Below are 26,190 nucleotides of genomic sequence, written 5' to 3' on the forward strand. Positions count from 1 at the left end.
TCAATCCAGTGATCTCACAGTTCTGGGTGGCAAGGGCAGAAATGCCCCAAGAAAGCTCCTCTGGCCCAATACCCAGTCAGGAAGCTGCAAAGAGCAAGGAGGGCTTGTGTTAATACCAGTAGGCTAGGGAGGGTGAAAAAGGATACCCGTGCAGATCCTGAGCCACCGTTTTTTACTCCAAATCTTGTTTGGGACAAGGGGGTAAAAGATGTTAAGGGAAAAGTGGGGTTGAAGAGACAGGTTCAGCTAAGAGATTTCCCAAGAGGAAGAAGAGACCAGTGTAGGAGCTATATAAACAGCCTATCTTCCTATAACATCAGTTTATCTGGACCATCTGGTGGAAAGACTGAAAATCTGTAACTTAGAACATTAAAAAAAATTTTTTAAGTTTTAAAGGAACATTAATACTTAAAAGCAAAATTCTTCAAAATTTTTAAGCTAAAAAAATGAAATTGCTAAGAAATTCCATGCTTGTAGGCGGAGAATTCTAGCTCTTCCCCCAGCTAGGGCTGATTCCCTCTGCTCTGAGGTTGGAGCAAAAATGGGAGCTCAGTGTCTGGAACCTAGTAAAGGGAGCTATTGTAATCTCCGGGGTCTGGGAAAGGGAGGCTTAGTGCCCAAGAGTGTGGCCTAGCAAAAGGCCATGGGAAGGTCAGCGCCCAAGGGTGTGGCCCAGCCAGACGCCAAAGGAGCAGTCGTGTGTCCCCGGCGACACAGATTGGGTGGGAGGGTGGAGAGTGGCAGCCGCGGCCCCGCCCCCTCTCTCCCGCTCCGCCCCAGCACTGGCTCCGCGTGGTTCTCACCACCGGCAGCTCATACCCGGTGGTCCTCAAGCAGCACTAGTTTGGGGTGGCGCGGCAGGGGTAACTGCAAGGCCCAAGGGGTCGGTCTGTGTCTCCTCCCGGAAAAAGATCAAGGAATCCTCTCTCCTGGTAAAATTGGACTACCGGCTTCTGACGACAACCCAGGCGTACTGAGAGTCTCGGAGTCCCGAACGATAAGTGAGCGACCCTAGAGGAAGGACAGGCCGGGGTCGCCACCCGGACCGCCATGGCCGCGCCCGCCCGTCGTCTGTGCCACATCGCCTTCCACGTGCCCCCGGGGCTGCCCCTCGCCCGAGATCTGCAGCACTTTTTCGGCTTTCAGCCCCTGGCGGTGCGGGAAGCAGCCGGCTGGCGGCAGCTGGCCCTGCGCAGCAGAGACGCTGTCTTTTTGGTGAATGAGGGTGGGGGTCCGGGGGAGCCGCTGTACGGCCTGGACCCGCATCATCCGGTGCCCGGCGCCACGAACTTGTGCTTTGATGTGGCCAACGCGGGCGCCGCCGCCCGGGAGCTGGCTGCCCTAGGCTGCAGCGTGCCCGTGCCCCCCGTCAACGTGCGGGATGCACAGGGCACCGCCACCTACGCCGTGGTCAGCTCGCCCGCTGGCAACCTTAGCCTGACGCTAGTGGAGCGCACCGGCTTCTGCGGGCCCTTCCTGCCTGGCTTTAGGCCTGTAAGCTCGGCACCTGGCCCAGGTTGGGTCAGCCACGTGGACCACCTGACCCTGGCCTGCAAACCCAGCAGCTCCCCAAAACTGATGCGCTGGTTCCACGACTGTCTAGGCTTTCACCACCTGCCACTAAGCCCAGGTGAGGATCCGGAGCTGGGTCTTGAGGTGGCAGCAGGGTCCGGGCGCGGGGGGCTGAGGCTCACTGCTCTGCAGGTCCCTACCAATAACCTTGTCCCCACCCTTGTCCTTGCTGAGTCCCTGCTGGGCGTCACCGAAGGACAAGACCAGGTGGAGCAGTTCCTGGCCCGGAACGGCGGACCTGGACTACAACACGTGGGGCTGTACACACCCAACATCATGGAAGCTACTGAGGGGGTGGCAGGGGCCGGAGGTCAGCTCCTGACTCCTCCAGAGGCCTACTACCAGCAACCAGGCAAGGAGAAGCAGATCCTGGCTGCAGGGCATAAGCCTAGCCTGCTGGCCCAACAGGGGGTCCTGCTAGATGGAGATAGAGGCAAGTTTCTGCTTCAGGTCTTCACCAAGTCCCTTTTTGCAGAGGACACTTTCTTCCTGGAGCTGATTCAGAGGCAAGGGGCCACAGGTTTTGGCCAGGGCAACATCCAAGCCCTGTGGCAGTCTGTGCAAGAGCAAGCTGCCAGGGGCCAGGAAGCCTGAGAAGGGCTGAAGCTGGGCAAAGCTACCTGTCCTGGAGCTCTGGGAGTCCAGCACAGGGCGTGCTGGAACTGAGAAACACCCACTGAGGCCTGGAATGAAAGGTTTTGTCCCTAGGGGCCAGGTGTGGCCTCCATCTTATCAGTATCTGCCAAAAGTTGAATATCTCACTGCAGTTCAAAGAGGTGGGGTTTTCTTTTTAAACTGTGAAACATTTCTCACATAATATATATGCAAGATGTAAATAAAGGAATTACACAACTAGGAAATAGAACATAAGCAATACTTTTGAAGCCTTCTTGTGTCCTCTGATCCCATTTCCCTCCTCCACACCCCCAATATTATGATTAATAACTTTTCTATTTTGTTTCACTGCATATGTAATGTATCCCTAAATAAATGATTTAGTATTTGAGGTAGGAGTAAGACAAATCCTCCCTTGTGCTTCCTCTCCCACTAAGGAGCAACCACTGCAGTGAGAGGGGCTGAGCCCAACCACCTGCTCTAGGGCAATGCCACAGCTCCAATCAGAGCTGACCAGAGACCTAGAGGAAGGCTGTTGGATGTCAGCCACTGGCAGGGACTCCTTGCAGCTGCTTTCTCCCTCTCCTGAGGTTGGGGAAGGACAGATCACTCCCTCCTCCATCTGCCCAGGAGTGGCTGGGAGCTCAGCAGTGGAAGTCAGGACCAAGCAAGACTTTGGTGAGGGGGCAGAGGGTAGAAAGTCTCCAAAGTGACTACAAAAATAAGCACTTTATTAAACAGGCTTCTCAGGGGCAGGGGCTTCCAGAAGCATCACTGAGCTGTACTGCTGAGGCTAGGGTGCACCAGCCGAGGTGTAGGGCTGAAAGAAACTATCCAGGACTTTCTGGCCTGGGCTGAGCTTTTTCTGTCTGGACAGGGTAGACACCTGGGATCTTTTGGAACCCTGTGCAGAAGCCGAAGGACAGAGATACTGAGGGGGCAGCAGAGAATCTTCTCCTTCCACCATTCCCCCACTACAACACTGATCTAGCTCAGATTCTAGCCTGAATATTATAAAGCTTCCACCCTGTTTACAGTACCTAACTCTTTGATCAACTCTCTAAAAGGCAGCCTGAGGTAGTCTTCCTAAGATGCAAATCTGACTCCTCTCTCCACCTAAAATGCATCAGTGGCCTGATGTTCGCGGCCCTGACTGGCCTGCACAGGCCCTGCTGACCACTCCAGCTCCTTGAGTGCTGCTGACTGTATTGGACCCACCTTGGCTCACACTGCTCTTGGGCCTGGAAAGAACATCCTTACTGCAGATTCCTTTTCCAAATGGAAGAAAATGATTCATTTCTAGGACCCAGGTTACCAGTTGCTTCTTATAAGCAGCTGTTACTGATTCTTGCCTCCCAGATAGAACTGACAGCTCCCTACCTCATATCCCACAAAATCTAGTTCAGACATTTCACACACTGTGACACTACTGTCTCCATCATTTGCTCTTGTCCCCTCCCCACCATGGACCCAGACTGTAAGGTCTCCAGGTCAAGAACCATTCATCTCGCCCCATTGAAGCCTGTCATGGAGACTGTTCACCCAAACGTGTGTCCTTTAACTCACTGAAAACACGTGAGTGGGATTTGGGCCTGGAGAGAGATGGATGGGTGAGGGCCAAGAGACTCACCTTGCAGGTCCCTGGCTGTTGGCCCTCGTACACTCGGAACACCTAGACAAAAAGGGAGGAGAAAGTGCAGGCATGGCATCTTCCTCCAAAGAGCCAGACCCCTGTGTTCTGCCCTCAAGTTCATGCCCTGGCACTTTTGTTTAAAACATGCTTTTTTGTTTGTTTGTTTGTTTCCATAGTAATAGGTTCACTAAGAACGTGTAGGAAACACAGAAAAGAACAACGAAGACAAAAAGTTAGTGCCTTTTTCATGGCGGTGGAGACAGCTGCAGTGTGAAACTCCTCACGGGTCAGCCAGCGCACGCCAGGCAGTGAGGTGGTCACCGGGGTCTGTTCTTCCAGGGTCAGACCATATACTTGATATGTCAGCTTGATGTGAGAAAAGGTGTGGACCACCTGGGGGGAGCATCAAGGGGCTGAAACAGATCTGTGGATATGGCCACCAAAGCCACCATTCCTGGCCCTTCCAATGCTCACTCACCTGCCCCAGGTGCTGGAGGCGGGTGGCTGGGAGGGGCCCGACCCAACTCTGCAGTTCCTGTAGTAGGGCCTTGGGCTGGTGCTGCCGCGAGGGCTCTACTGTCACAGACGGGAACTCCCACAGTCCTGCCAGCAGACCTGAGAGGGAGGGCAGCCAGGTGTGGGTTAGGCCTTAGCTGCTGACTCCTTCATTTCTTCCATGTTGCTTAGGCCACCTTCCTGTACTTCCAGGATCCAGGTACCTGAGTTGGGCCTCTGCACCAGCAGAATTCGGGCACCGCCAACAGCCCTGGGCTGCTCCAGAACACAGGTAGCAGAGCACTCCTCCCTGGGGGGCCTGCGACTGGCCTTTCTGGGAAAGTTGGCCACTCCCAGGGTCTGGTCCCAGGGCTCTGTGGGAGGTGCGCACAGCTGGCACTGTCCAGTGTTGGGAGCTGGGAAGAGAGATCCAGGAGCCCCACTCAGGCCAGGTGGGCTTAGGTACCAAGCCCAGGGAGCAGGCCTTGGCCCAGATCCGCAGAATCTTACTCAGGTTGTAAGATGACATGGAATGAGGCTGCCACAGGCAGCTCCTCAATAGTGTAGGGAAGGGCTGGGGCTAGCACTCACCACATTCCTCCACGTCTCCACTGCTTGGCAGGCTCTGTGAGGCCAAGAGCTGCTCCCGCTCCATCTGAGCAGCATAGACAGGGCAAGATGTCACGGGGAAGGAGTCACTCCCTAGGTCCCCTGACTGCCCCTTCCTCAGATGGCTCACCCTCTGGTGTGCCCGGCACAGGCTCTGCATGGGGCACTGGCTGCACCGTGGGCGCTGTGGGGTGCACACTGTGGCCCCCAGCTCCATGGCTGCTTGGTTAAAATCCCCTGGCCGGGCTGGGTCCACCAGCTGCTGGGATAGGCTCCTACAAAAAGGGAACATTGCTGTGAGCCAAAGACCCTTTGGAGACACCCTCCCCAATCTCCCTTATCAGCCCAATAACTTACCAGAGGTGCTGGGAGACAAGGGTGCTGCTGGGATCAGCACCAATGGCTCGGACACGGCATAACACCCGTACTACATTCCCATCCACCACACCAGCTGCCTGGCACAGAGGAGTCTGGGAGTCAGCCTGCTGTGGGAGGAAGGAAGGTGGGCATGCACAAGGTGGGGTGGACTATGGGCTCACCTGGCCAAAGGCAATGGAAGCAATGGCTCCAGCTGTGTACCGCCCCACACCAGGCAGGAGCTGCTGCAGGGTCTCTGCTGTACGTGGCATGTGGCCCCCTAGCTCCTCTATCACCTGATTGGGATGGGAAGGCTCAAGGTTATGAGACACCCAAGGCCTTAGGGCTCCTGTATTCACCTTGACACCCCTTACCTTCCGGGCTCCCTCCTGTAGCCGCCGGCCTCGAGAGTAATAGCCCAGACCAGCCCAGAGCTGGTTTACCTCCTGTGGATGGGGTCAGAGGTCAGAGGGATCAAAGGTCAGTCCTCAGTAGTCCCCATTCCTCCTACCCTCGGATGGCTCTCACCTCCAGGGAAGCACTGGCCAGGTCCTGCAGTGTTGGCCACTTCTACAGCCCGAAGGTAGGCAAAAAGAAATGAGGTCAAAGGTGAAGGAGGCAGAGGAAGCCTTCTTCATCCCCACCCCACAGGAGTCATGTGGGGTCTGGACCATGACTCTCCCACTCATTCCCTAAAGTCACCTGCATCCATCGGGTATAATAGTTGATCACCGTGGCAACCTGGGTCTGCTGCAGCATCACCTCTGAGACCCACACTGGGGAAGAGGGGTTGGCATCAGGACACTGCTGACCTGCCCTGCTCCTAGCACACAGCCCCTAGACCCCAGATCTGAGGGTGTCCAGGCAAAGCAGCCCTGCTCTCAGGAGATGTACTCACCAGCGTATGCCCGCCTGTCCAGGTCCATCTCACCCTCTGCCTGCCAGTGCAATCCCAGATGGGTGGTTAGTGTGGAGGAGCTTGGCATCAGCCTCCCTTACCCCACCGTCCCTGTCCCTCGTCCACCAACCTGCCTTCTCCACGGTAGGTCCCGCTTCTCTAGGTCATACCAGCTAAGCAGGTTCTTCCGGAGGACTGTGACCTCAGCTGTGTCTCTGAATAGATGGTACGGGGAGACAGAGGCCTGCAATACCACCTCCTCCTGCCGCCTGGCCAGGCCTGCTAGAGCCACAGTAAACTCAGGGATCATCCCTGCACAAGCTGTGCACCAGGGACCTGGGGCACTGCAGCCTGGTTTCAGTCTGTTCCACTTAAAGCTTCCTAGACCCCCAACCCCTTGCTTGAGCTTGGGACTTTAATGCCTTGATGCATACCATGCTCCCTTCCCAGCCTGAACCTGTCCCCTTTCGTGGCCAAGAGACCAGCCCCTGAGTCTCTGACTAGGACTGAACTCCTCACCATCAGGGCCGGAGGGCTTGGCCTGGCTGCTGCTGAGGGCACGTTTCTCCCTTCCCTCCTGGCTGGATGACTGCTTCCTGTGACGACTTCGACTTCCTGCAGCTGCTCGTGGCTTCTTCATGATCAGCTAGAAAACAAAGGCCCAGCCAAAGTAGTCGGTCACAGTGAGGCTGAAACTTGGGGTGCTGCAGGGGGTAAAGCCACCTCCCTCCCCACACCACTCATACATAGTGTCTAGCTTTTCTCAAGCACTCTTCAGATGCTCATGGGTTTGCTCTTGCCTGGCTGTGGCACTGAGATATGACCAGCAAGGCTGAGCATCTGCAAGTGGCCTCAGGGACCAGCATTAGTACAATCCTGAAGGCATATACAATACACAATATAAGAGGCCAGGGCTTGCCTGGGTCAAGGACCAAAGACTCCTGTGTGGGAGCACCTGTGTATCCCTGGTGCTAATTGTGACTCTATGTGTGGACAGGGGTCCTTTAGAGTGTGTCTGGGAACAGAAGTGTGGGTAGGAGGTTTATCTGTTTAGACTTGTAGCACGTTTACACCGAAACATGTAGTCCAAACCTTCATTCTATAGAAAGGAGAAACCTCTGTGATGGTGATTTAAAAAAATAAAATGCAAAGAAAAAAAAAGAGAAACCAAGGATCAGAGAGGGGAAAAGATTTGCCTGAGAGCAGATGGCAAGTCGGGGGGGAAGAGAGGTGAGCTGTTTATTCCTAATCTTCTCCTGATTTAGTAAATCATAGCTGGCTATCCATTAGTAATGAGAAAACACATCTGGTTGATCTTCACTGCTCCCTTACTGTTCTGGCTGCCTTTAAACTAATAGCTATAAGTACCTAACAGTTAGTGAGTGCTTACGACATGCCAGACCCTAAACTAAGTGCCTTACCAGATTTCTCACTCAATCTCCTGACAGATTACTGTCATTTTAGTTCCGAGGAAACTGAGGCTTGTGATTAAGCAATTTTCAATTCAAACCCAAAAAGTCTACCTGCAGAGCCTGCACTCTTGCACTTGGCTGCACTACAGTTCCTGTAGAGCCTCTAGTTCAAATTTTCTCCTCAAACAGTTCAATTCATCACCTCATTTTCATCAAAAGAACTTGCTTCCTCCTTTAGAGAGAGAAAAAAAAAGAATGTACAAGCTCACCTTCATCTGCACTCTCCTTCTCTGTTCCCCTATTACATGGAGGAAAGTTCCCGCCTCCTAAGTTGTCTAAGCCTCAGGTCGTGCTCCTCCAATCCCTTCCACAAGACCCATCCTCCTCCCCTTCATAGCCAAACTTCCTTCACCAAACATGCCAACTTCTGCAATTCATTCTCCAAAAAGTAAAGCTAAGACATGATCTTCTAAGACATGATCATGTCACTTTCTTACTTAAAGCCTTCAGTAGTTGGGGGAGGGTTCAGCTCAAGTGGTAGAATGCATGCATGAGGTCCTGGGTTCAATCCCCAGTACCTCCTCCAAAAAAATAAACCTAATTATCTCCCCCTCAAAAAATTAAAAAATAAAAACCCTTCAATAGCTTCCCATTAACTCATTGAACAAATATTTATGGAGGGCCTACTATGTGTCAAGCAGTTTTAGGTACCTGGAATACTTCAATAAGTAAAACATCAAAGGTATCCACCCACTTAGCATAGAATATAAATTCTAATGAGGCAGACAATAAACAAGGCACATAATCAGTAAATTATACAGGATGTTAGGTGATAAATACTAGCAAGAATAAAAAGGAAACAGAGCAGTGAAGGGGATAAGGAGTGGGTGGAGGTGGTAGAATGTTGCAATTTTACAGAACGAGGTCAAGGTGAATCTTATTCAAGTGATATTTGACAGATGACTTGAAGCAGTTGAAGGAATTAGCCATGTGGATGGATACCTGTGGGAAAGGCATCCTAAGAAGCACCTAGTGCAAAGGCCTTAAGGAGGGTGCCTGCTGTGTTTGTAGAACAATGAGGAAGCCAGTGTGGTTAGAATGGAATAAGGAAGGGGTGAGTAGTAGATGAGGTCAGAGGTAAAAAAAAAAAAAAGTGGGGATATAGGATTACAAAGTACATTGTAGGTTACTGGAGGACCTTGACTATTATACCCATTGCTCTTAGAGACTCATCATCTTAACATAGTTTCATAGGCTCCAACCTGCCCCATCTGCCTCATCCTCTTGCACACTATGGTCGTGTTTGCCTTAAATAGTTGCTTCAATCCCCCAAGTGTCTGTCCACCTTGAGGCCTCCCCCAGTACATTCTTTCTGCTTGAACAGCTCTTCTCCTATGCTTTACCTAACATCTACTCATTCCTCAGGTCTTGACTTCTCCACCCCTAGTCTTACCCTCTTGTGGAATTCTCCATTGTTGCTCTTCTATCAATTGTTAATTTCACACTTATTAGTGATTCTTTGATCAGTGTGTTTCCCCCAATTAACTGTAAAACTCCATGAAAGCAAGACTGGGTGTTTTTTGTTGACTGTTGTGTCCCCAGAGCTAAGCACAGTGCCCGGTAAACTGTATATAACAAACACCTGTTTGGGATGAGGAACAGTAAAAGGTTTTCCAAGACGGGAGAAATCCAAACAATTCTGAGTAATGATGAAAAGACTCAGTAGAGAGAGAAAGGTTGAAGATGAACTAGAAACTGCGAATAACCAAAGAGAAAGGGTTGAGAATCCTTTATAGGAACCGGAGTCCTTGGGAAAGGACTGGGCTCCAGTGGGGACAACTCTCACGGTAGTAGGAATCATGTCCAATCACCCTCTAAGTCAACTGTATCTTAGTTGCTTACAATCCTTCCCTTCCTCGCCGTCCCTACTGCCAGAGCTTTAATTCAAGTCCTTATAATTACGTGCATGGATTATTTCAAGTTTCCCTGCTAGTCGGTCGTTCTCACCCTCCGCAGCCTCGTCCTGGTCCCCGTTACTTTTACCTCCTGGAACGCAGTCGGCTCCCCACCCTCTCCTCCCCCTGCCCAGGAACTTGCCCATTCCCAAAATATCCTTTTTCCCCCAACACTCCCCGTCTTTGCATAACTCTTATGCGTGCTTTAAGCTTAGCTCAAGCAGCACCACCTCCTTTGGGGACCCCCACCCCGCCACCCTGAAGCCCAGTGGATAAAGACGGCATGCCGCGAAGGCCCACGTTCTCGCCGAGTCGTCCACGGGGAAGGGATTACCTCCTACGTTGTCTCCCGCGCACTGCTCGCCAACGCACTCCAGGAGGCGTGGCTCCGGCCAATCCGAGAGGCGAGCTGGGCCGCGCCAGCCAATAGGCTTCCAGCGCGCGACAGGCCGGCTCCTCCGCGCCAGAACAGGGAGGACTGAACGGAAGTCCGACCCGTGGGCGACTCTGAGGGCGAGGCCCCGCCCCATCCCGGCTGCTGGAGCCGAGCCAGGAGACGAAGCGGAAGTCCCGCGTACCCACTGACTCTACAGGCGAGGGACCCGCGGTGTCATGGCCGCCGACGGTGACGATGGCGCAGCCTCAGCTCCAGCCGTCTCTGACGGTGAGTGGCTTCTCCGGGGCCGCTTTAAAAGCCTGCGCGCTCTGGGGGACGGGAGGGCCTCGGGCTTATGGTTCTAAGAAACCGACCTCAAGATTCAGAGGACTAGCTCCTTCCCGCTGAACCACCCATGAGGAAACTACAAGTCCCGGTGTGCACCGCGGCTTGGGCTACAAAAGCCTGGAGTGTTGGGCGCATAGTCAGGGCAGGTGGGGGCGTGTCGGGAGATGTAGTCTGGAGCTCATGGCTCTGTTAAGTGGGGCGGGATGGGAGTTGTGGTCCACAGAAGTGGGACGGATTGGGACGTTACTTATCAGGCTCCAGGGCATACTGGCTACTGCCGTTGGTGGCTGTGAGGCACCATGGGAACGGTAGTATAGAGCCTTGTGGGATATTAAACGAAATGAAGTCCTCAGGTCTTGCAAAGTATTTCCTGCAGGATGTGGGGGAAAGGCTCACATATCATCTAGTCCTACTCTTTTACAGGTTTTGATGCTGAGGTGGGAAGTTTTCCCAGTCTCACATGAGCCACTGGAAGACTCAGGCTTTCTCTCCCCAAATTCAGGGCACTGTTTACTCCAAGGCCTGTGTATAGAGCATATGTCATACAAAGGCTTGAGGGGAAAACTGCCTTATCTTGCCTTAAGGGAAACTGCCCCTGCCCCCAGCCATGGCCTAGCTTGGTATCTGTTCCTTTGGGCTTTTGCCTGAGCATTAACACCTTCACCCTCCTTTACCCCCAGGTGGTGTCAGCCAAAGCACAAAATCTGGGGAGGAGCTAGTAGTCCAGGTTCCCGTGGTGGATGTGCAAAGTGACAACTTCAAGAGATGTGGCCATCTCTCCTGCTGGCCATAAAGACGGCTAGCTTTGTGGCTGTGGACACGGTGAGAGTTGGAGAATGGGGAGAGCAGGTGGTTGTGAAAGGACTGGTGGGTGCTACGGACCTAACACAGCTCTCCCTTTACTGACACATAGGAACTGAGTGGGCTTGGGGACAGGAAGAGTTTGCTGAATCAGTAAGTATAAGCCTTGTTCTCTTTAGTCCTAGCCTTGGCAGGAGGGGCAGACCTCAACCCTGGAGTGGAGGTCACAGTCCTGGGTGGTTTGGGTCATTTATGAGGCTAACTCCCAGCCACAGCCACCCCCAAACCCAACCCCAAGGTGCATCGAGGAACGTTACAAGGCCGTGTGTCATGCTGCCAGGACCCGTTCTATCCTCTCCCTGGGCCTCGCCTGCTTCAAGCAGCAGCCAGACAAGGTATGGGCTGATCACCTCCATCCCAGGTCTGTGGCTGGGGCAGGTGGGTTGAAATCCTAGGGAACATCAGCTGCGAGGTTTTTTTCTCCCAAAGCTTGATTTAGCAGAACTTCTTTCTCTCCCAGGGTGACCACTCATACCTGGCCCAGGTGTTCAATCTGACCCTGCTGTGCATGGAAGAGTATGTCATAGAACCAAAGTCTGTGCAGTTCCTGGTACAGCATGGCTTCAACTTCAACCAGCAGTACTCCCAGGGTATCCCCTACCACAAGGGCAATGACAAGGTAGGCCTCCAGCCTTGAGATTGCCCCTTGTGTGACTTCATTTCTTACTACTCTAGGCTGGGTGCATGGGGAGGATCTGCTTCATAGGGAGTATGGGGAATCACTCATAACAGAGCTGGGGAAATAAGATTGATACACTGGTGAATGGCATTGGATTAGGTGGCAAGGGAGGTGGCAGGTGAGGCAGCCTGGGATAAGTGTTCTGCAAAAGAGGCTCCCTAGAGGATTCTGTTCTTCCCCGTGACTCCTTTCTTTCTGCCCAGGGTGATGAGAGCCAGAGCCAGTCAGTGAGGACGCTGTTCCTGGAGCTAATTCGGGCCCGCCGGCCCCTGGTACTGCACAATGGTCTTATAGACTTGGTGTTCCTGTACCAGAACTTCTATGCACACCTGCCTGAGAGCTTGGGAACCTTCACTGCTGACCTGTGTGAAATGTTCCCTGCTGGCATTTATGACACCAAATATGCTGCTGAGTTTCATGCCCGCTTTGTGGCCTCCTACCTAGAATATGCCTTCCGGAAATGGTGAGGGACTGGTTGAGGGAACAGGGTGGGACCTGGTATAAGCCTATCTCATTCACTTAAGGTACTTATCGAGTGCCTACCATGTGCCAGGCACAGTTTTAGGCGCTGAGGATTCAGCAGTCAACAAAACAGACAAAATTTTTACCCTGCTCTCATGGAACTTATATGCTAGTGGATCAATACTCTCTTGTGCTGTTGCAGTGAGCGGGAAAATGGGAAGCAGCGGGCAGCTGGCAACCCACACCTTACCCTGGAGTTCTGCAGCTATCCTCCCAGCATGAGGACCCATATTGACTACCGCTGCTGCATGCCCCCTGCAACCTACCGTCCCCACTCCACCAGCATCTGTGATAACTTCTCGGTGAGAGCACCAGGACATTTCCTAGGGGAGGGAGGTTTGATGCCTGGAACCCGTCTCTAAGCTTTTTCCTACCTCTAGGCCTATGGCTGGTGCCCCCTGGGACCACAGTGTCCTCGGTCCCATGATATTGACCTTATCATAGACACTGATGAGGCTGTGGTGGAGGACAAGAGGCGACGGCGACGACGTAGGGAAAAACGGCGGAGGGCTTCATTGGGCCTGCATGGGAAACAGACCTCTGGGGAAGCTGAGGATGGTCCTCCCACCAAGCAGGTCTGTGGGGATGGCCTCAAACCTGAGGTAACTGAGCAGGAGGTAGCTGAGGATGAGACTGGGAACCAGCCTGGCCCTGAGCCAGGTCACAAAAATGACTTGGAGACAGAGCCTAAAGAAACAAAGCCTGAAACAGCTGACATGCCCACCTCAGAAGCACCAGAGAGTCAAGACAGTCCTACCCCAATGCCTGGGGATGGATTGCATCGGGCTGGTTTTGATGCCTTTATGACAGGTTATGTGATGGCCTACGTGGGAGTGAGCCAAGGACTCCAGCCCTGTAGCTCTGGACCGTGGCTACCTGAATGCCACAACAAGGTATACCTGAGTGGCAAAGCTGTACCCCTCACCGTGGCTAAGAGCCAGTTCTCCCGTTCTTCCAAAGCCCACAACCAGAAGATGAAGCTGGCTTGGGGCAGCAGCTGACTCGACTTCTACTAGCACTCAGGGCCCAGGAAGAGAAGCTAAGCGTGGAACAGAGGGGTCTGGATCCCTCTAGCCTGTGAGGGTCCTACTCCCAACTACTAGAGTGGTGGTGGGTTGGGGAGAGGTCCTGGCAGAGATCCTGCTGCATCTCTCCTGGACCTCTGCCTTTACCCCAGAGGCTGAGGAACGAGGGTACAATCAAGAAGGCAGCTGACCAGCACCTGTAACACCAACTTTATTTTTAAATCTCAAAGTGTCCTGGGAAAGTTTTACAAAAAAATCAACAGAAACAAGATATGAAAATATGTGACCAGCTTCATCTTTGGTTATTTCTTATTGCGGCTCTATAAGGACAGACTGTTCCCATCGCTCTGGCAGTAGCAGAAAGGGAAGAAACCAGTCCATGTATAAACCATTTAACCAATTGGGTGTATCACATATTGACAACACATAGAGCAGGCCCTAGGGCCTACAAAACCAACCCTACTCCCAACCACAAGGTTGAAAGTCTTACAGGGCAGAACATTAAGACTCCTTCATAAATATGAAAATAGATTAATCAACTGGAAAAGATCTTTGAATAGGTTAGCTGAGAGCCATGACCACCACTCTGCCTTGCCCTCCCCTTGCATAGAAATGTAGTGACGTGGTCTGACCGTGCAGTAAGTGCAAACAGCAATTATTCAAGTGTCTTAGACATTCTGGCAAGAAGCACCCCAGTCTTCAGGTCTGAGAAACAGTCATGGCCTTTATGGTCTGCTGGTCAGCTCCAGGTTCCAACCATTAGCTTATATGCCCCAGGAAAGGGCAAGAGACAGACTTGGGTAGGTGAAGAACCTAGGGTAATAGCTGCCTGCCAGCTCACACTAGAACTAGGAGTCCTCTGGTCCTGTCTGGGGAAGTGCACTGAGGGATATGGTGGGGGCCAGGGTTCCTTGCTGGATTTCAGAGGCTTGGTATCAGCTGTTGACCCTAACCAGAAAGGCCTCTCACTGCTGCCGCACCTCTCATACACAGCCATTGGGCGCTGGGAGCCCCAAAGTTGAGCCTGGCTTGGATGAGCCTACCTGCTCTGTGGGCTCCAGGGAAGAGTCAAGACTGCACCAAAGGGACCCTGTGGCTTCAGCCGAAGGTCCTTCCCCAAGATGAGGTGGGGATAAACTCCCCTCACCCATCCTGCTCTCCCTGGGTTTTCAGGCCTATGCCTGAGACAGAGAAGGGTATTGGAGCCAAGTCTCTTGGCCTGCCTTCTTCTATCTCCATCTCCTCAGGGGCACCCGCAAGGCATGGACTGGCCCCCTGAGGCCTGGGCCCAAAACCGTTTTCTTCCTGGGGACTGGAGCAGTCCATGGCCTCATGAGCTGGAGCAGCTGGTATGGCAGATGCTCGGAATGGTGGGATCTCTCTTACTCTGTACTTGTGACTACTGAGGCGTGGTAGGGGCCCATCAGATAGTGATTCTTCTCGACCCACAAAGGGACAAGCCTCTTGATGCAAGAACTCTGGTGAACTAGGCAAAGAACGCCACCGGCGAGCAAGTGGGGCCAGGGGCTCCTGCCAGTCAGCCATGGGCATAGTTCCAGGCCCTGGTGCATCCAGGTCAAATACCAAGGAGATGACAGACTTGCTGGGAAGGTCAAAGAACTTGATCTTGCCACCTTTGAGGTCCTGGCGAGCACTGAAAGGGTTAATTTTGGGGGCGCGGGAAGCACCACCTCGTTGTGGCCGGTAGTAGGGGTCCAAGACGTTCACTGTACGTGGGGGCTTACTGGAGAAGATATCTGACTGGCTTCGAGACAGCCAGATAGTACGTCTTGGGCATGGGGACTTGGGAGGGATCTTGTCATCCCATAAGCTTAGTCGCTTCACCCCAGGTCCTTTCTCCAAGAGTCCTAAAGAATAATGAGTCAGATCAGGGTCAGTCTCACCAGTCATAACAAACAGAGCAGCACTTCATACTACAAAGTGTTACCACCTGGGAAAGCAAAGTAGGTAATGTCCCCATTTCACCAATGAGAAAACAGACTCAGAAGGGAGGCAGTATTGCCAGCTCACAGCTCCAGGACTTTTTCCATGATCCCGTGCTCCTCTGCCTTTCTTCTGGACATGGGATCTGGCAATCACAGCCCTAAAAGGGAAGGCCCCCCATCCTAATATCCTCCCGTTGGGGTCAGGTTGGACACTCTGGTCTAATCTCTTACCCTTGGCTGCAGGCTGCAGCTTCCTGTCCCTCTCCATCTCTTCCTCCTGTAGGCGGCTCAAAATTTTCTCCAAGGTCTTCCCAATCTCCACAAAGGATGGGCGCAGTTTGGGGTCCATCTGTAGTCATCCACACCAGCCATTAGCCCTGCGCTCCTATTCTCCATGCCAAGGATGGCATTTGAGTCTGTTTCTGGCATCTTTTAAGATTCAGGTGTGCATCTAAGGTCTTTTCTGAAGGCCCCAGACCATACGAGTGATTCCCAGCTATTGTCTAATACCCTCCCCCATCTCGGTAGCCTTTCTGTATGTCTTCTCACCTTGTTGAGTACAGAACCCTCCAAAGTGTATGTTCACAGTTGGTGGTTCTATTTCTTGAGTGCTGCTAACATGTTTCTGAAGCACCGGGATAAGGCCCAGCTACCCCTTGGGCATAACAGGTAGGTCCAGCCCCAGAGCTATATAGAATGAAAACTAACAAGAGCCTTTCTCATGGGCCTCGGACCAGCTGGACCCACAGTCCAACTAAAACGTGACCAGAGCTCCATCAATATCCAAGGTAAAGGGTGGTAGGTCTACACTACAAGCTGAGGACTGGACAATACAAAGCAGTTTTCCTTTCCTTGGCCAGACTTCTGGACCAAAGTCTGGCAGGCCCAGAGGAGGGAATGTGGGCACTGTCATTCATCAGTGAAAAAGAGATCCTGTGAGGCTAATTAGCAGCCTCTCCCTACAGTACCTAACCAGGTGAAAAGGGTTCAGCCAGCCCCAACCAAAGCCAGGAGGAAAAAGACACTCACATTACAGCAGTTGAAGGTGAGCTGCAGAAAGTCGGGGGGACAGTCTCCCACCATGTGCTGGAAAGCGTCATAGTCCAGCCCGAAGTTCTGTAGATGGGTATGGAAGGGAGGGAGGAGGGGACATGGGTAGACATGTCATTAATCCCTCTGCCCATCCTGGCCTGCTCAGAAGAGGAGGTGGGGAACTGCCCTCAAAGAAGTAAACATACAGACTAAATTCCAGCAGCTCTACCCCCAAAACAAAACAATTCCATGGCCTCAAAAGCAGCCCCATCCCAGTGGCACTAATCCCCATGCCTGAGGCTTACCTCTGTTCGAGGAAGATAGTCTGGATCAGCCTGGATGCGAGCGATGATCTCACAGAGGATGATACCATAAGAGAACACATCCGCCTGGTGGGTAGTGAGATCTCAGTTTCCCACTCAATGGGGTGTGAGGTGGAGTTTCTGCCCCTCGAGTCCACTAGCCTAGGTCTAGGTCCTACCATCCATATTCCACTCAATTCATTCACTGGGCAGCTGCCAGGTACTAGCCTTGTTTTTGGCAGGAAGGATGTAGATCCTCACCCCGAACATGAAGGGTGATCCAGGATACTTTCTGCTAAGAATGGATTAGCAGAGAGAACCAGGCCTCGGGGTCCTCAGACTTACCTTCTCATTGTAGGGCTCATCTCGGAGAACCTCAGGCGCCATCCAGAAGGGTGAGCCCACAACAGCCAACTTCTCACTCCCCATGCTGTGGGGTGAGATTATATGGAAAATGAGCTTGCCACTGGTGGGTCAGATGGGCTATCTGACCACTGGGAATTCCTCTCCCCCAAGGATGGGCACACACTAGAATTGACTGAATTTAGGGAGTTGAGGATGGGCTGTGACCAAGTCTTGGCCTCTGAAGAGGAAGCTGCAGTTTTCTCTTTGCCTCAGTCCCTTGTGTGGCCCCAGCACCCATCAGGGCTACCCACCTGACATCAGGGATCTTCTCAGCCAGGCCAAAGTCAGCTACCACAGCAGAGTAACCATTCTCATCCCTCTTTATCAGGCAGTTCTAGGGTTCCCAAAGAAGAAGACAATGTGGCTCAGAAGTGGGGACCAACCAGCCATAGAATTTACCACCACCCCTCCTTGCCATAGGGCACCTTGTCCTCTGCTCCTTGGTGAAACCACACTCTTAAGCTGACTCTTGATTAGACTCAGGGGCTTCGATTGCCATGTGAGATGAATTAGGCCTAGAGCTTGCGTGGCTGCCCTAGGATTCATATGCTCCAAACACAAATATTTATCTTTGCTTTCTATGTGCTAGGCATGGTTCTAAGTGCCAGAAAGACCTTAATGAACAGAAACCCTTGTCCTCTTGGAGCTTACAATATAGTGATGTGATGAAATTTTTGGAGACAGTAGCTTTGTTCAGTGAGCTTGTCCTGAACCTCCCCCATGAAATGAATACTGTGAGGAAGGAAGGCCCAAACCCAAACTTGCTCCTGAGGAGCTGATGGCCTCTCTGCTAGGCTGTAAGAGCACGTGGCACAGAGGAGGAGTTAAAGGAGTTGAGAGAGATGAAGGTGAGAGCTGGAGCAGTCAGGGCTGGACAGGTAAGCTTGTCTTAAAATGAACCCAAACGACGAAAATAAACACAAAGCAGCAACGAGCTCTCCCCAAATAGATGCATTCACAGTAGCCCTACACCTGGCTCACTCTGGCTCAGGAAGCACTTCACTTTGCCCGTCTTCCTCCGGGGGCAGCAGAGAGTAGGGATCCTTGGCTCACAGGGGCATTTGTGGGGCCAACAAGGCCCTATATGACCCAAGCCAGCCCTCCCTCTTCCTCACCTTGGCATCCAGTTGCCAAGGCATTGCCAAGTCACCTCCTGCTTACTCCACATCAGGTACGTATCAGTCCCTTACTCTGACCTTGATGTGATCACACTACCTCTCTTTCCCTGAACTGGAAGAAGTCTGTGATTTCATCACATCCTCCTCTATCCTGGATTCCAGGTAGACATGAACAGTTTCTGGCTTCTGAGCAGGACTGTCCTTGTGCTTGTCCTGGCTTTGGCCCTCCCATCAGTCCTGCTGGCTCAGCAATCCTCCACCCCGACCCCAGCTTCTTGACTCTGAGAAGGGATCTAGGCCAGACTGTAAGAAGATGGGTCCTAGGCCTGCTTGCCTATTAGACAGCCAAAGCCAGGGCTCTTGGACATTGGCCTGTGAAGCAGTGGTGTCTCAGCTCTGTTACCTGTTTTTTCTCCCCTCCTCCTCTTCTTTCACCTACAATTCAGGCTCCTGTCTCTACGGCTCAGTCTAAAGTCCTATTTACTATTTGGTTTACAGCCCCCAGAAACAACCCTGTTAAATTCAACTTGGAAGCAGCAGGTAAGGAACAAAACACGGCCACAGTGCACTGCCCTTGTCAAAGCTGTTCAATTTCTGCCCCATCTTCACATTCCTGGAAATGTGTTGTTCACTCACTGCAAACCACCCATCCAGGAGTAAGTGGCTTCACAGCAGCCTCTCTAAGTAGCTAGAAGTGGGATGGTCAGGGCCCCACAACATGGGGCAACACCACCTAGCCCAGTCTGCCTTCGGTCTGGAGTATGACCACTGCGTCTCTCAAAGCTTTTCCGCAAGCCAATAGCTGGGCATTGGAGCCAAAGACAAACACGGTATACTGAAAACCAAGAGAGGCAACTTTAGGAGTCTGTATCTGAGGTGATAAGGAAAATGGAGAGGAACCCTCACCAAGATTAGCTCCTGTGGGGATTTTCAACAAATTGCTGAGCCTACCCTTAGTGGGGTGTAAGCTAGTGAAGTCTGGCTAGCAACATTTGCTAGGTTTTGATTCCTCATCTCCCACTCCTTCCTCACTGCCTTCTGCTGGAAGTATTCTCACTGAGGATCCCAATGAGTTCCATGGCATTAATAAGCTCAACAGACAAAATTAGTCTTTATATTACTTGAACTTTCTGCCATTGACATTGCTGATGACGTCCTTCAGCGTTTTCATATATGATTCAGGAATCATATTAGTGCTGGGTGTGCAGAGACTAAGCTGTCCTGGAGCTAACAGACTAGCTATTAGAGGCTAGATACAGGCTGTTCTGGCTCCTTTTGGCTTCTCCTCTCCTGGCTTCCATGACAGTATGGACTTCCCTGTACCTTGGGCTACCCTGCACACTCCAGTGCAGGCTCTTCTTCCCATCCCATGAGGCTGATAGTCTCAGGGTTCTATCTTGGGCCTGTAGCTTGTGCTCTATTGTGGTGGCTGTTCCACATTTCTTTTCTGATTACCACCTCTGTGCTGATGACTCCCACATGCATATCCTCAGTACTGACCTTTATCCTCAAGCTTCCAGTCTATTTGCACATCCAGTCTATTTCTGGACATCTCCTCCTGGATTACACACATTGAACTCCACACATGCAAACCTGAACTCATCTTCTTCCCCCAAAACTAAAACTCTATCTGTATTTTTGCGCCAGCTGTCACTGTCATTTTCTACCCAGTTTGCTGAGCCTGAAACTTAGGGTTTATCTTAGATTTTTTACTCTTAATCCAAAAAATGTTAGCTTCTAAATGTTTTTTAGATCAGTCCCTCCCTCTTTATCCCCACCAGTATTGCCCTAGTTCAGGTCTTCCCCTGAATATTGCAATATTCTTCCAACTGGTCTCTGTGGCTGGGGCCAGGCCTGATCTCCATAATCCACCTTCTTCCTTTCTGCCAGCATGATCTTTGTAAAATGCAAATCTGTTACTCCCCTACTTAAAAGCTGGCAATGACATATTATATGATTCCATTTATATGAAATGTTCAGAATAAGCAAATCCACAGAAACTGAAAAAAGATTAGTGGTTGCCAAAGGCTGAAGGGAAAGGGGAAGAGGGTATGGGGTTTTCTTTTTAGAATAATAAAAAGTTCTGAAATTAGATAGTGGTGATGGTTGAATATTCTAAAAACCACTGAAATTTCATACGCTGAAAGGGTGAATTTTATTTTATGTGAGCAATATCTCAAAAAAAAAAAGCTGTTACTTTTTTAAAAAGCTAGCAATGGTTCTTCATTTCCTATCTATAAGATTAAATCCAACTTTGATAGTATATAATCAGATTCCTCTCTTTCCAATCCTTATCCTTACCACTCCAACCTCACAGTTTGCATATCATATTGTTTATGCCTCTGTGCCTTTATGCAATTTGCTTTGATGGTCTAGTCTGGTCTGGTCTGGTCTGGAATATTACCCCCACCACACACACAATCCTTACTAAGTAGAATTCGATTTTAGAGATTCAGCTTAGGCATCATCTCTTCTAAGAAACCTCCATACCCTCAGGTTGGGTTAAATATCCTCTTTTCAAAGTATCCTATGCATTCTCTTCTTTCTAACCTGAGCATTTGATGTTTCATAATGAAAGTATCTGTTTCTATAGTCCCTTCCTATGGCTCTAAGACTGTAAGCTAGAGAGTATAAGCTTTAGCAAAGCAGGGATGTGTTAAGAGGAAAGTGGCCTAGAGAATAATTCCTAGCCCCTTGGGTAAGAGCAAGATTGCTTACTTCTGTCTGTGTAGTACCCTAGGAATTAGAAAACATTTCTCATAAATGCAATCCAAGTAATTCTTCAGAACAACATGGTCGGGGGGGCAGATCTGAGATTTTTACACTTAAGATGAGAAAAGTGAAGCTTACAACTATCAGTGGTAGAGACCTAGGCCTCCTGACCCTAAAGGGTTCCCACCTAATGATTCTGGCCTCTTCAGAAGAACTGGCTGGAAAGCTTTCCACTGGAGACAGCAAGGCCATGGCAGGAACAATGTAGTCTTACAACAGCAGCAGGGACCAGGGCCCATGAAGAAGGCAGCAGTGTTTGTGCAGGCAATACAATAAGAACCCGTCATCTGGGATGCTAGCCCCTATCTCCAGTGTTGATTAATCCAAGGGCATCTGGTGCAATGCTTGCATTTCTCACTCAACTTGGTCTTGGCCCTAGTACAAACTATTTGACTAAAAAGTACAAAATATGAAGCTTAGACCACTGTTTGGTTCTGAAAAAGCCAGACCAAGTTTTCAGGCTGTGTGGGATACAAAGTCCATTAACTAGGGGATGAAGAATGCTTTATTCAAAAGTATGCCTGGAGTAAGCAGCAGACATAAGAAAGGCCCAGTCAGACTTCTCTGAGGTGAGAGGTGACATGCTCAGGTTCAAAGAGGAGCCCAGGCACTGCTGCTGCCTGGCTGCGGTTCCCCTTTGTCCTCACCCCTATATAATACACCAAATGAGCAGAGAGACTTACATGTTTGCCTCTTCAAGGGCAGGGAATGATCCCATTCATCTCTGTATCTCTAACCGAGCACAGACACACAGAAAGAACCCGGCAAAAGTTTGTTACATGAAAGTTTGGACAGATGACTGAAGCAGCTGGGCTTCTTTCAGAAGCATGTGTCAAAGGCAACTGCTAATCATACATCTGACTCTCCATAATAGGGACTGACCCTGACAAGAGACTCAAAAGGTGGCCATGAATGCTTTCTGGAAGTCCAACACAAACCCTTCAGAACTGGGCCAGAGTATTCACCTGCGAGCTGTTCCTGAGGTCTCCTAGAACAGCTACACAGGACTGGCCCTGAATAAAACCACCTGAGCGGAGACATGCCACGTCCATTTGTTAGTGTTAGTTCTAAGCTAAAGCTCTTTCTATGACAACAAAAAAAATGGCTTTCAATGTGCTGTCACTTCTCCCCTCACCCCCTACAAATTCACTCCATAAACCCAGTTAGGATCAGAAAGAAAGTACCGATTCTACATCTCAAGAAAGGTTAGGAGTTTTTTCTTCACAGCATAAGGAGATCAGAGACTGCACTGCCCTCCCGTGTGCCCGAGACTGCTCTCATCCAAATCTCTTAGAAGATTATCTAGTTTGCTGTAAAGCGTCCCATCCCTTGCCCTCCATCCCACCATGTGATCCTGTATCTTTCCCATAGCTCTTGTGAAATAATCTGCTCATATATCTGTCTCTCCAACTTGACTAAGGGCCCACAGTTGGTGCAGATTGGGTTCCAGTCACTTCTGCGTCCTCTAATAGCTCAGTATAAATGGTTCCCAGAGGCTGTTGATGGTTCTCATTATAAAAAATAATTACAGGGTGCCCTAATGCACACTCTCTACATCCCGCCAGCATTCAACTTTGTTTCTAATTCATGCTCTCTTCAGTCTCTGAAAATTGGCATTTTCTGTTCCTAGTTGTGTGGTATACAGCCTAAGACCATAAAAGGACAGGCTCTTCAGTTGACAGAATCACCAGAGTGGCATCTTGGGAGTAAAAAAACCAAAACAAACAAGCAAAAGCCCAACAACCAAGAAGAGAGGTACAATTCATAATTCACTCTCCTGGGGGAAACCAAAAAAGATCAGCGGTGCTTGCCTGAACCTGGGCAGCAATGGTATTAAGCAGAAAGAAACTGCTCTCTTAGCTGCCCCTAATAGCCAAGCCTCATGTTCAGTTGCACCAGCCACTCTGAGAGCTGCTGGTCAAAGCCTGTGTGTGGCTGTTGCCACTTCTTGATGGAGCTCAAGAACTGAAGGTTTTTAAAGCCACACCACCCACCACTTCCTTCTAAGTAAATTATCAGCATCGCTGATAATTATAAATTCTATTATTTACTATTATAAATCTATTATCAGGCTGTTTCTTAGACATAATAATAAAATTAGACTGAACAGCTATATCTGACAGACTTCACTCTTGAAGACAGCACTGCAGTAACCACTGATGTGAATCCTACAAAGGCAATGCTGCTTTCAGGAGGCACTCTGACAGCAAACTAGGGATCCTCTTTGCTTCTACCTCAGGCTCAGGCTCGTTTGGAAAAAGGCACCTGTTCCTCCCTTTCCTGGCTTACTCACCTGGAACATGCTCCCGCTACTTTAAATTCCTCCTATTAGCTCTGGGCTGAGAAGCCCAGACTGGTCGCTCCTGTGAGGTCAATAGACTGGGAACACTGAGGTCCCAAGAGCACTGAAGTCATGGGAAGAGGTGGGACAAAACCAGGTCTGGGACTCAAAATCTCAGTTCCCAAGTAGATGTTCTGGCCTCTGTGCCATCAAGCATATTCTCTGAAAGGGCTGGGAAGCCTTGACTCTGACAGGCTCTAAGTTAGGAGCTAGGAATACAAAGGTGAATAAGAGCAGCACTGGGGAAACTCATGTGTTGGTGGGAGACACAGACACAACAGAACCATCAAATCATATGAAGTGTACATACTAAAATATAAGTAAGCCTTTTATTGTCCTTAAAGAAGTCAAACTCAGACCCAAGGGTGACAATGAGGAGATAATTTGGAAATTTCAAAGCCCTACTCTATCCCGCTAGCCTTCTTTCTCCCTTGGGCTTCTCATTCTTATGGTGACTGTCACCACCACACAGGTCTCCTGGGTGGGGCTGCTCTGGCCTAAGTGTGGATATACAACCCTCTCCTTAATCCCTGCAACACAATAAGGCTGAAACATTTGGACAAAACTTTACCAAAAGCTCAGAGGTAATAAAAGGGCACAGAAGACAACCTCTTGAATTGGATAGTGTGGCTTATAAAATTAACTTGTTTTTCTTCAACTTGAGATTCCCTATAGTGTACTTCTCAGCCTGTCTCCAGGTTGCAAAGTCATTTGTTCTCACCATCACCTAAAGTTCAGACCCAAGAAAGCACAGCCCAGTGCTACCAGAGAGTTCTTTCTCTTAAATTCCTTATTTCTCATCTCAAGCCAATGGACATGGGAACACCCACTCCCTATTAGAAAAACCAAAGGATAGTGGTCTTATCCTATAGGTCCAAAAGGCTTAGTCATTTTTACAATACATACAACATGACAATCCCAGACAGAAACACACTTGGACACTAGCACAATGGGACAAAGTGCTCTGGGGGCACAGAATGAAATATGATGAGTTCTTAGGAACTCACTAAGGATGGGGAAGGGGAGAACTTTCCTCCAGAAAGCCTAGCTACCCTAGCCTATGGCTCCTTTTTTTCTCTGAAAACCCACAGTCTATGGCTAACACTCAATTATAAAACGCTTGGACTGTTCTTTAGTTTTTTCCCAACAAGACTACTTCTGGTCAGAAATTATCTTTCTCAAATATTCCTTCATCCAAGGTGCCAGACACAGGAGACACCCATGTAGGTGTGGGGAGAATACCTGTGTTCATGACCTCACTCTACCTTAGAAGAAATGAAACTGAGAAGAAAGCAACAATTTGATACAACTACACCCATTTGTCTGGAACATGTACAGTTTTCTTAGTCTTGACTTTCTAAAATATTCTAAGGAAGGAGAAAAGGCTGATGAAGGGATAAGATACCACCTTCCAGGTCCCAGCTGTCCAGCTGTCCATTCCTTGCATATTCTAATGAAGATAAAAGACTCCTCACAGCTAGGACTCGACTGGTCACCAGATTCCACATGCCAGTCTTAGTGATCTGTCGGTAACAGTGCAGCTGACTACAGATGGCCCTGCCACACCCAGGGGCCCTACAGTCACCTCCTCAAAGTGATTTTCCGCATAGTAGTTTACAAACCAATGGCCAGGGTCCCTCAGGGACAGTTACTGCTGTTTGGAACACCAGAACCATTCTAATGTGAGATAGCCAGGGACTTACTGCTCTAGGTCTTATTGGCTCTGGGAGCACAGCCTGCTTTTGTTCCCTTTGCAAACTTCTTCTTAAAAGAGGTTCCCTTACCCCTCACCCATGATAGAAGGGCTGTAGGAGTAAGTATATGACGTACGTGCATGTGTACGTGTTAAGGGTGCAGAATGAAATGACAGCTATTCTTAGGCAGGTGCAAAACTTCTATATAGAAGACTTTAAATCAGCTCTTGGACAGAAGTTATATTCGATGATTTATAGTTCCCATATCAATGACCAAACAGTACTGTTTACATAAGCCTTTCCACGTGGTATCCTGTGCTACTTGGCCCTGAGGTGTCTGCCTTGTAGTATGGCCAGCTTCCTCTAAAAGCAACTCTTTTCTAACCTGGTCACACAGCAATTTGGACAGCAAGAGAATACTACAGAGATCAGCTGATGCCAAAGAGGAACTGGCAGGATGGCAGAAACTCAATCACACAGAAAGAAAATGGGTCAGTACACTATGGCTCTCAAAACCTACACTCAAGTGACTAAAAATCACAGAACTCCTGCTCGAGGCCATGGGAGAGAACACTAAGAGACAAATTCCCCTTGTCTGCTGTCAAACATCCCCTTGACTGCTGTCATGCCGCTAGGGCAAGAATCTCTTAAGCGTCCTCCTGCTGTCTCCTCCTGCAACACACATTCAGGAGCTGAAGTCCAATGAAGGTTCTCAAGATGTATGTGTTGCTGGGCTCAACAATGAAAGGTAGCTGCTGTGAGCTCAGACTGGCTTTCTAAGGACTAGCTATACATAGTAATAAGTTGTATCCGCTGTGATTAAATGTTAAATCTATGAGATCTCCATCATTCCAAAGCTCATTAATGGCTAGTTTCTTAACACAGCTTTCTGGGTAATGGAAGACAGTGTCTCAAAGAGTTGTGCAAGTAATGCCTTCGTACCTTAGATGTGAGGTCCCGATGGAAAATGCCTTTGAAGTGAAGGTAGCTGAGGCCCACTGCTATGTCATAAGCCAGTTTCACCCTCACAGTCCAGGGCAAATGCAGGTTACTGTCTAGCAACTGTTCCAGGTTTCCAGAGTTGATATACTGCAAAACAGAAGGAAAACCCAGCTACCATTTGTCAGGAATGTTTAGGGTGGTGGTAAAACCACTGGAAAGGAAACACCTAGAAGATAGAGAGTGTATTTTTTTTTTTTTAAGTTACTGAGGGCTTATTCTGT

General features: G+C 50.0%; 4 protein-coding genes across 16 annotated transcripts in view; 2 read left to right on the plus strand and 2 right to left on the minus strand.

Moving 5' to 3' along the window:
• The first annotated feature begins 703 nt into the window (after positions 1–703).
• On the plus strand, positions 704–2,448 carry HPDL (4-hydroxyphenylpyruvate dioxygenase like). The gene has a single exon (XM_006195960.3). It carries the CDS (start codon positions 1,051–1,053, stop codon positions 2,164–2,166), a length of 1,116 nt encoding a protein of 371 aa, XP_006196022.3. The 5' UTR covers positions 704–1,050; the 3' UTR covers positions 2,167–2,448.
• A 449-nt stretch (positions 2,449–2,897) lies between these two features.
• On the minus strand, positions 2,898–10,028 carry MUTYH (mutY DNA glycosylase). 12 transcript variants are annotated; one of them, XM_006178435.3, is made up of 16 exons: positions 9,881–10,027; positions 6,699–6,825; positions 6,310–6,461; positions 6,180–6,219; positions 5,984–6,057; positions 5,810–5,851; positions 5,656–5,727; positions 5,464–5,577; positions 5,282–5,379; positions 5,055–5,199; positions 4,907–4,970; positions 4,540–4,731; positions 4,299–4,435; positions 4,061–4,213; positions 3,818–3,859; positions 2,898–3,091 (listed from the first exon to the last, which is right to left on the minus strand). In XM_006178435.3, exons 2-16 carry the CDS (start codon positions 6,817–6,819, stop codon positions 2,981–2,983), a joined length of 1,557 nt encoding a protein of 518 aa, XP_006178497.1. In that variant the 5' UTR covers positions 6,820–6,825; positions 9,881–10,027; the 3' UTR covers positions 2,898–2,980. The 12 variants fall into 12 exon arrangements, with proteins under 12 accessions (XP_006178497.1, XP_032350034.1, XP_032350033.1 ...); XM_032494143.1 differs by having other exon boundaries at positions 6,310–6,458; positions 9,881–10,026; XM_032494142.1 differs by adding an exon at positions 7,703–7,823 and having other exon boundaries at positions 5,464–5,727; positions 6,310–6,458; positions 9,881–10,025.
• Positions 10,029–10,143: 115 nt separating this feature from the next.
• On the plus strand, positions 10,144–13,640 carry TOE1 (target of EGR1, exonuclease). Its single transcript, XM_006178429.2, is given in 9 exon segments — positions 10,144–10,210; positions 10,951–11,028; positions 11,031–11,092; positions 11,184–11,224; positions 11,370–11,466; positions 11,592–11,750; positions 12,014–12,273; positions 12,475–12,634; positions 12,713–13,640. Coding segments are annotated over 9 exon segments (1,530 nt in total). The 5' UTR covers positions 10,144–10,158; the 3' UTR covers positions 13,334–13,640.
• TESK2 (testis associated actin remodelling kinase 2) overlaps positions 13,551–26,190 on the minus strand; it is a 104,878-nt gene continuing 92,238 nt past the window's right edge. Inside the window, exons 5-11 of one of the 2 annotated variants that reach the window (XM_032494133.1) lie at positions 25,910–26,056; positions 17,294–17,376; positions 16,983–17,067; positions 16,641–16,724; positions 16,333–16,419; positions 15,535–15,652; positions 13,551–15,225 (exon numbers count right to left, since the gene is read on the minus strand). In XM_032494133.1, coding sequence (XP_032350024.1) covers positions 14,501–15,225; positions 15,535–15,652; positions 16,333–16,419; positions 16,641–16,724; positions 16,983–17,067; positions 17,294–17,376; positions 25,910–26,056 — 1,329 coding nt within the window. In that variant the 3' untranslated portion in view covers positions 13,551–14,500. The remainder of the gene's footprint in view (positions 15,226–15,534; positions 15,653–16,332; positions 16,420–16,640; positions 16,725–16,982; positions 17,068–17,293; positions 17,377–25,909; positions 26,057–26,190) is intronic. The other variant, XM_032494135.1, reaches the window with a different exon arrangement.

This window comes from Camelus ferus, chromosome 13 (assembly GCF_009834535.1).
Source record: "Camelus ferus isolate YT-003-E chromosome 13, BCGSAC_Cfer_1.0, whole genome shotgun sequence".
NCBI lineage: Eukaryota > Metazoa > Chordata > Mammalia > Artiodactyla > Camelidae > Camelus > Camelus ferus.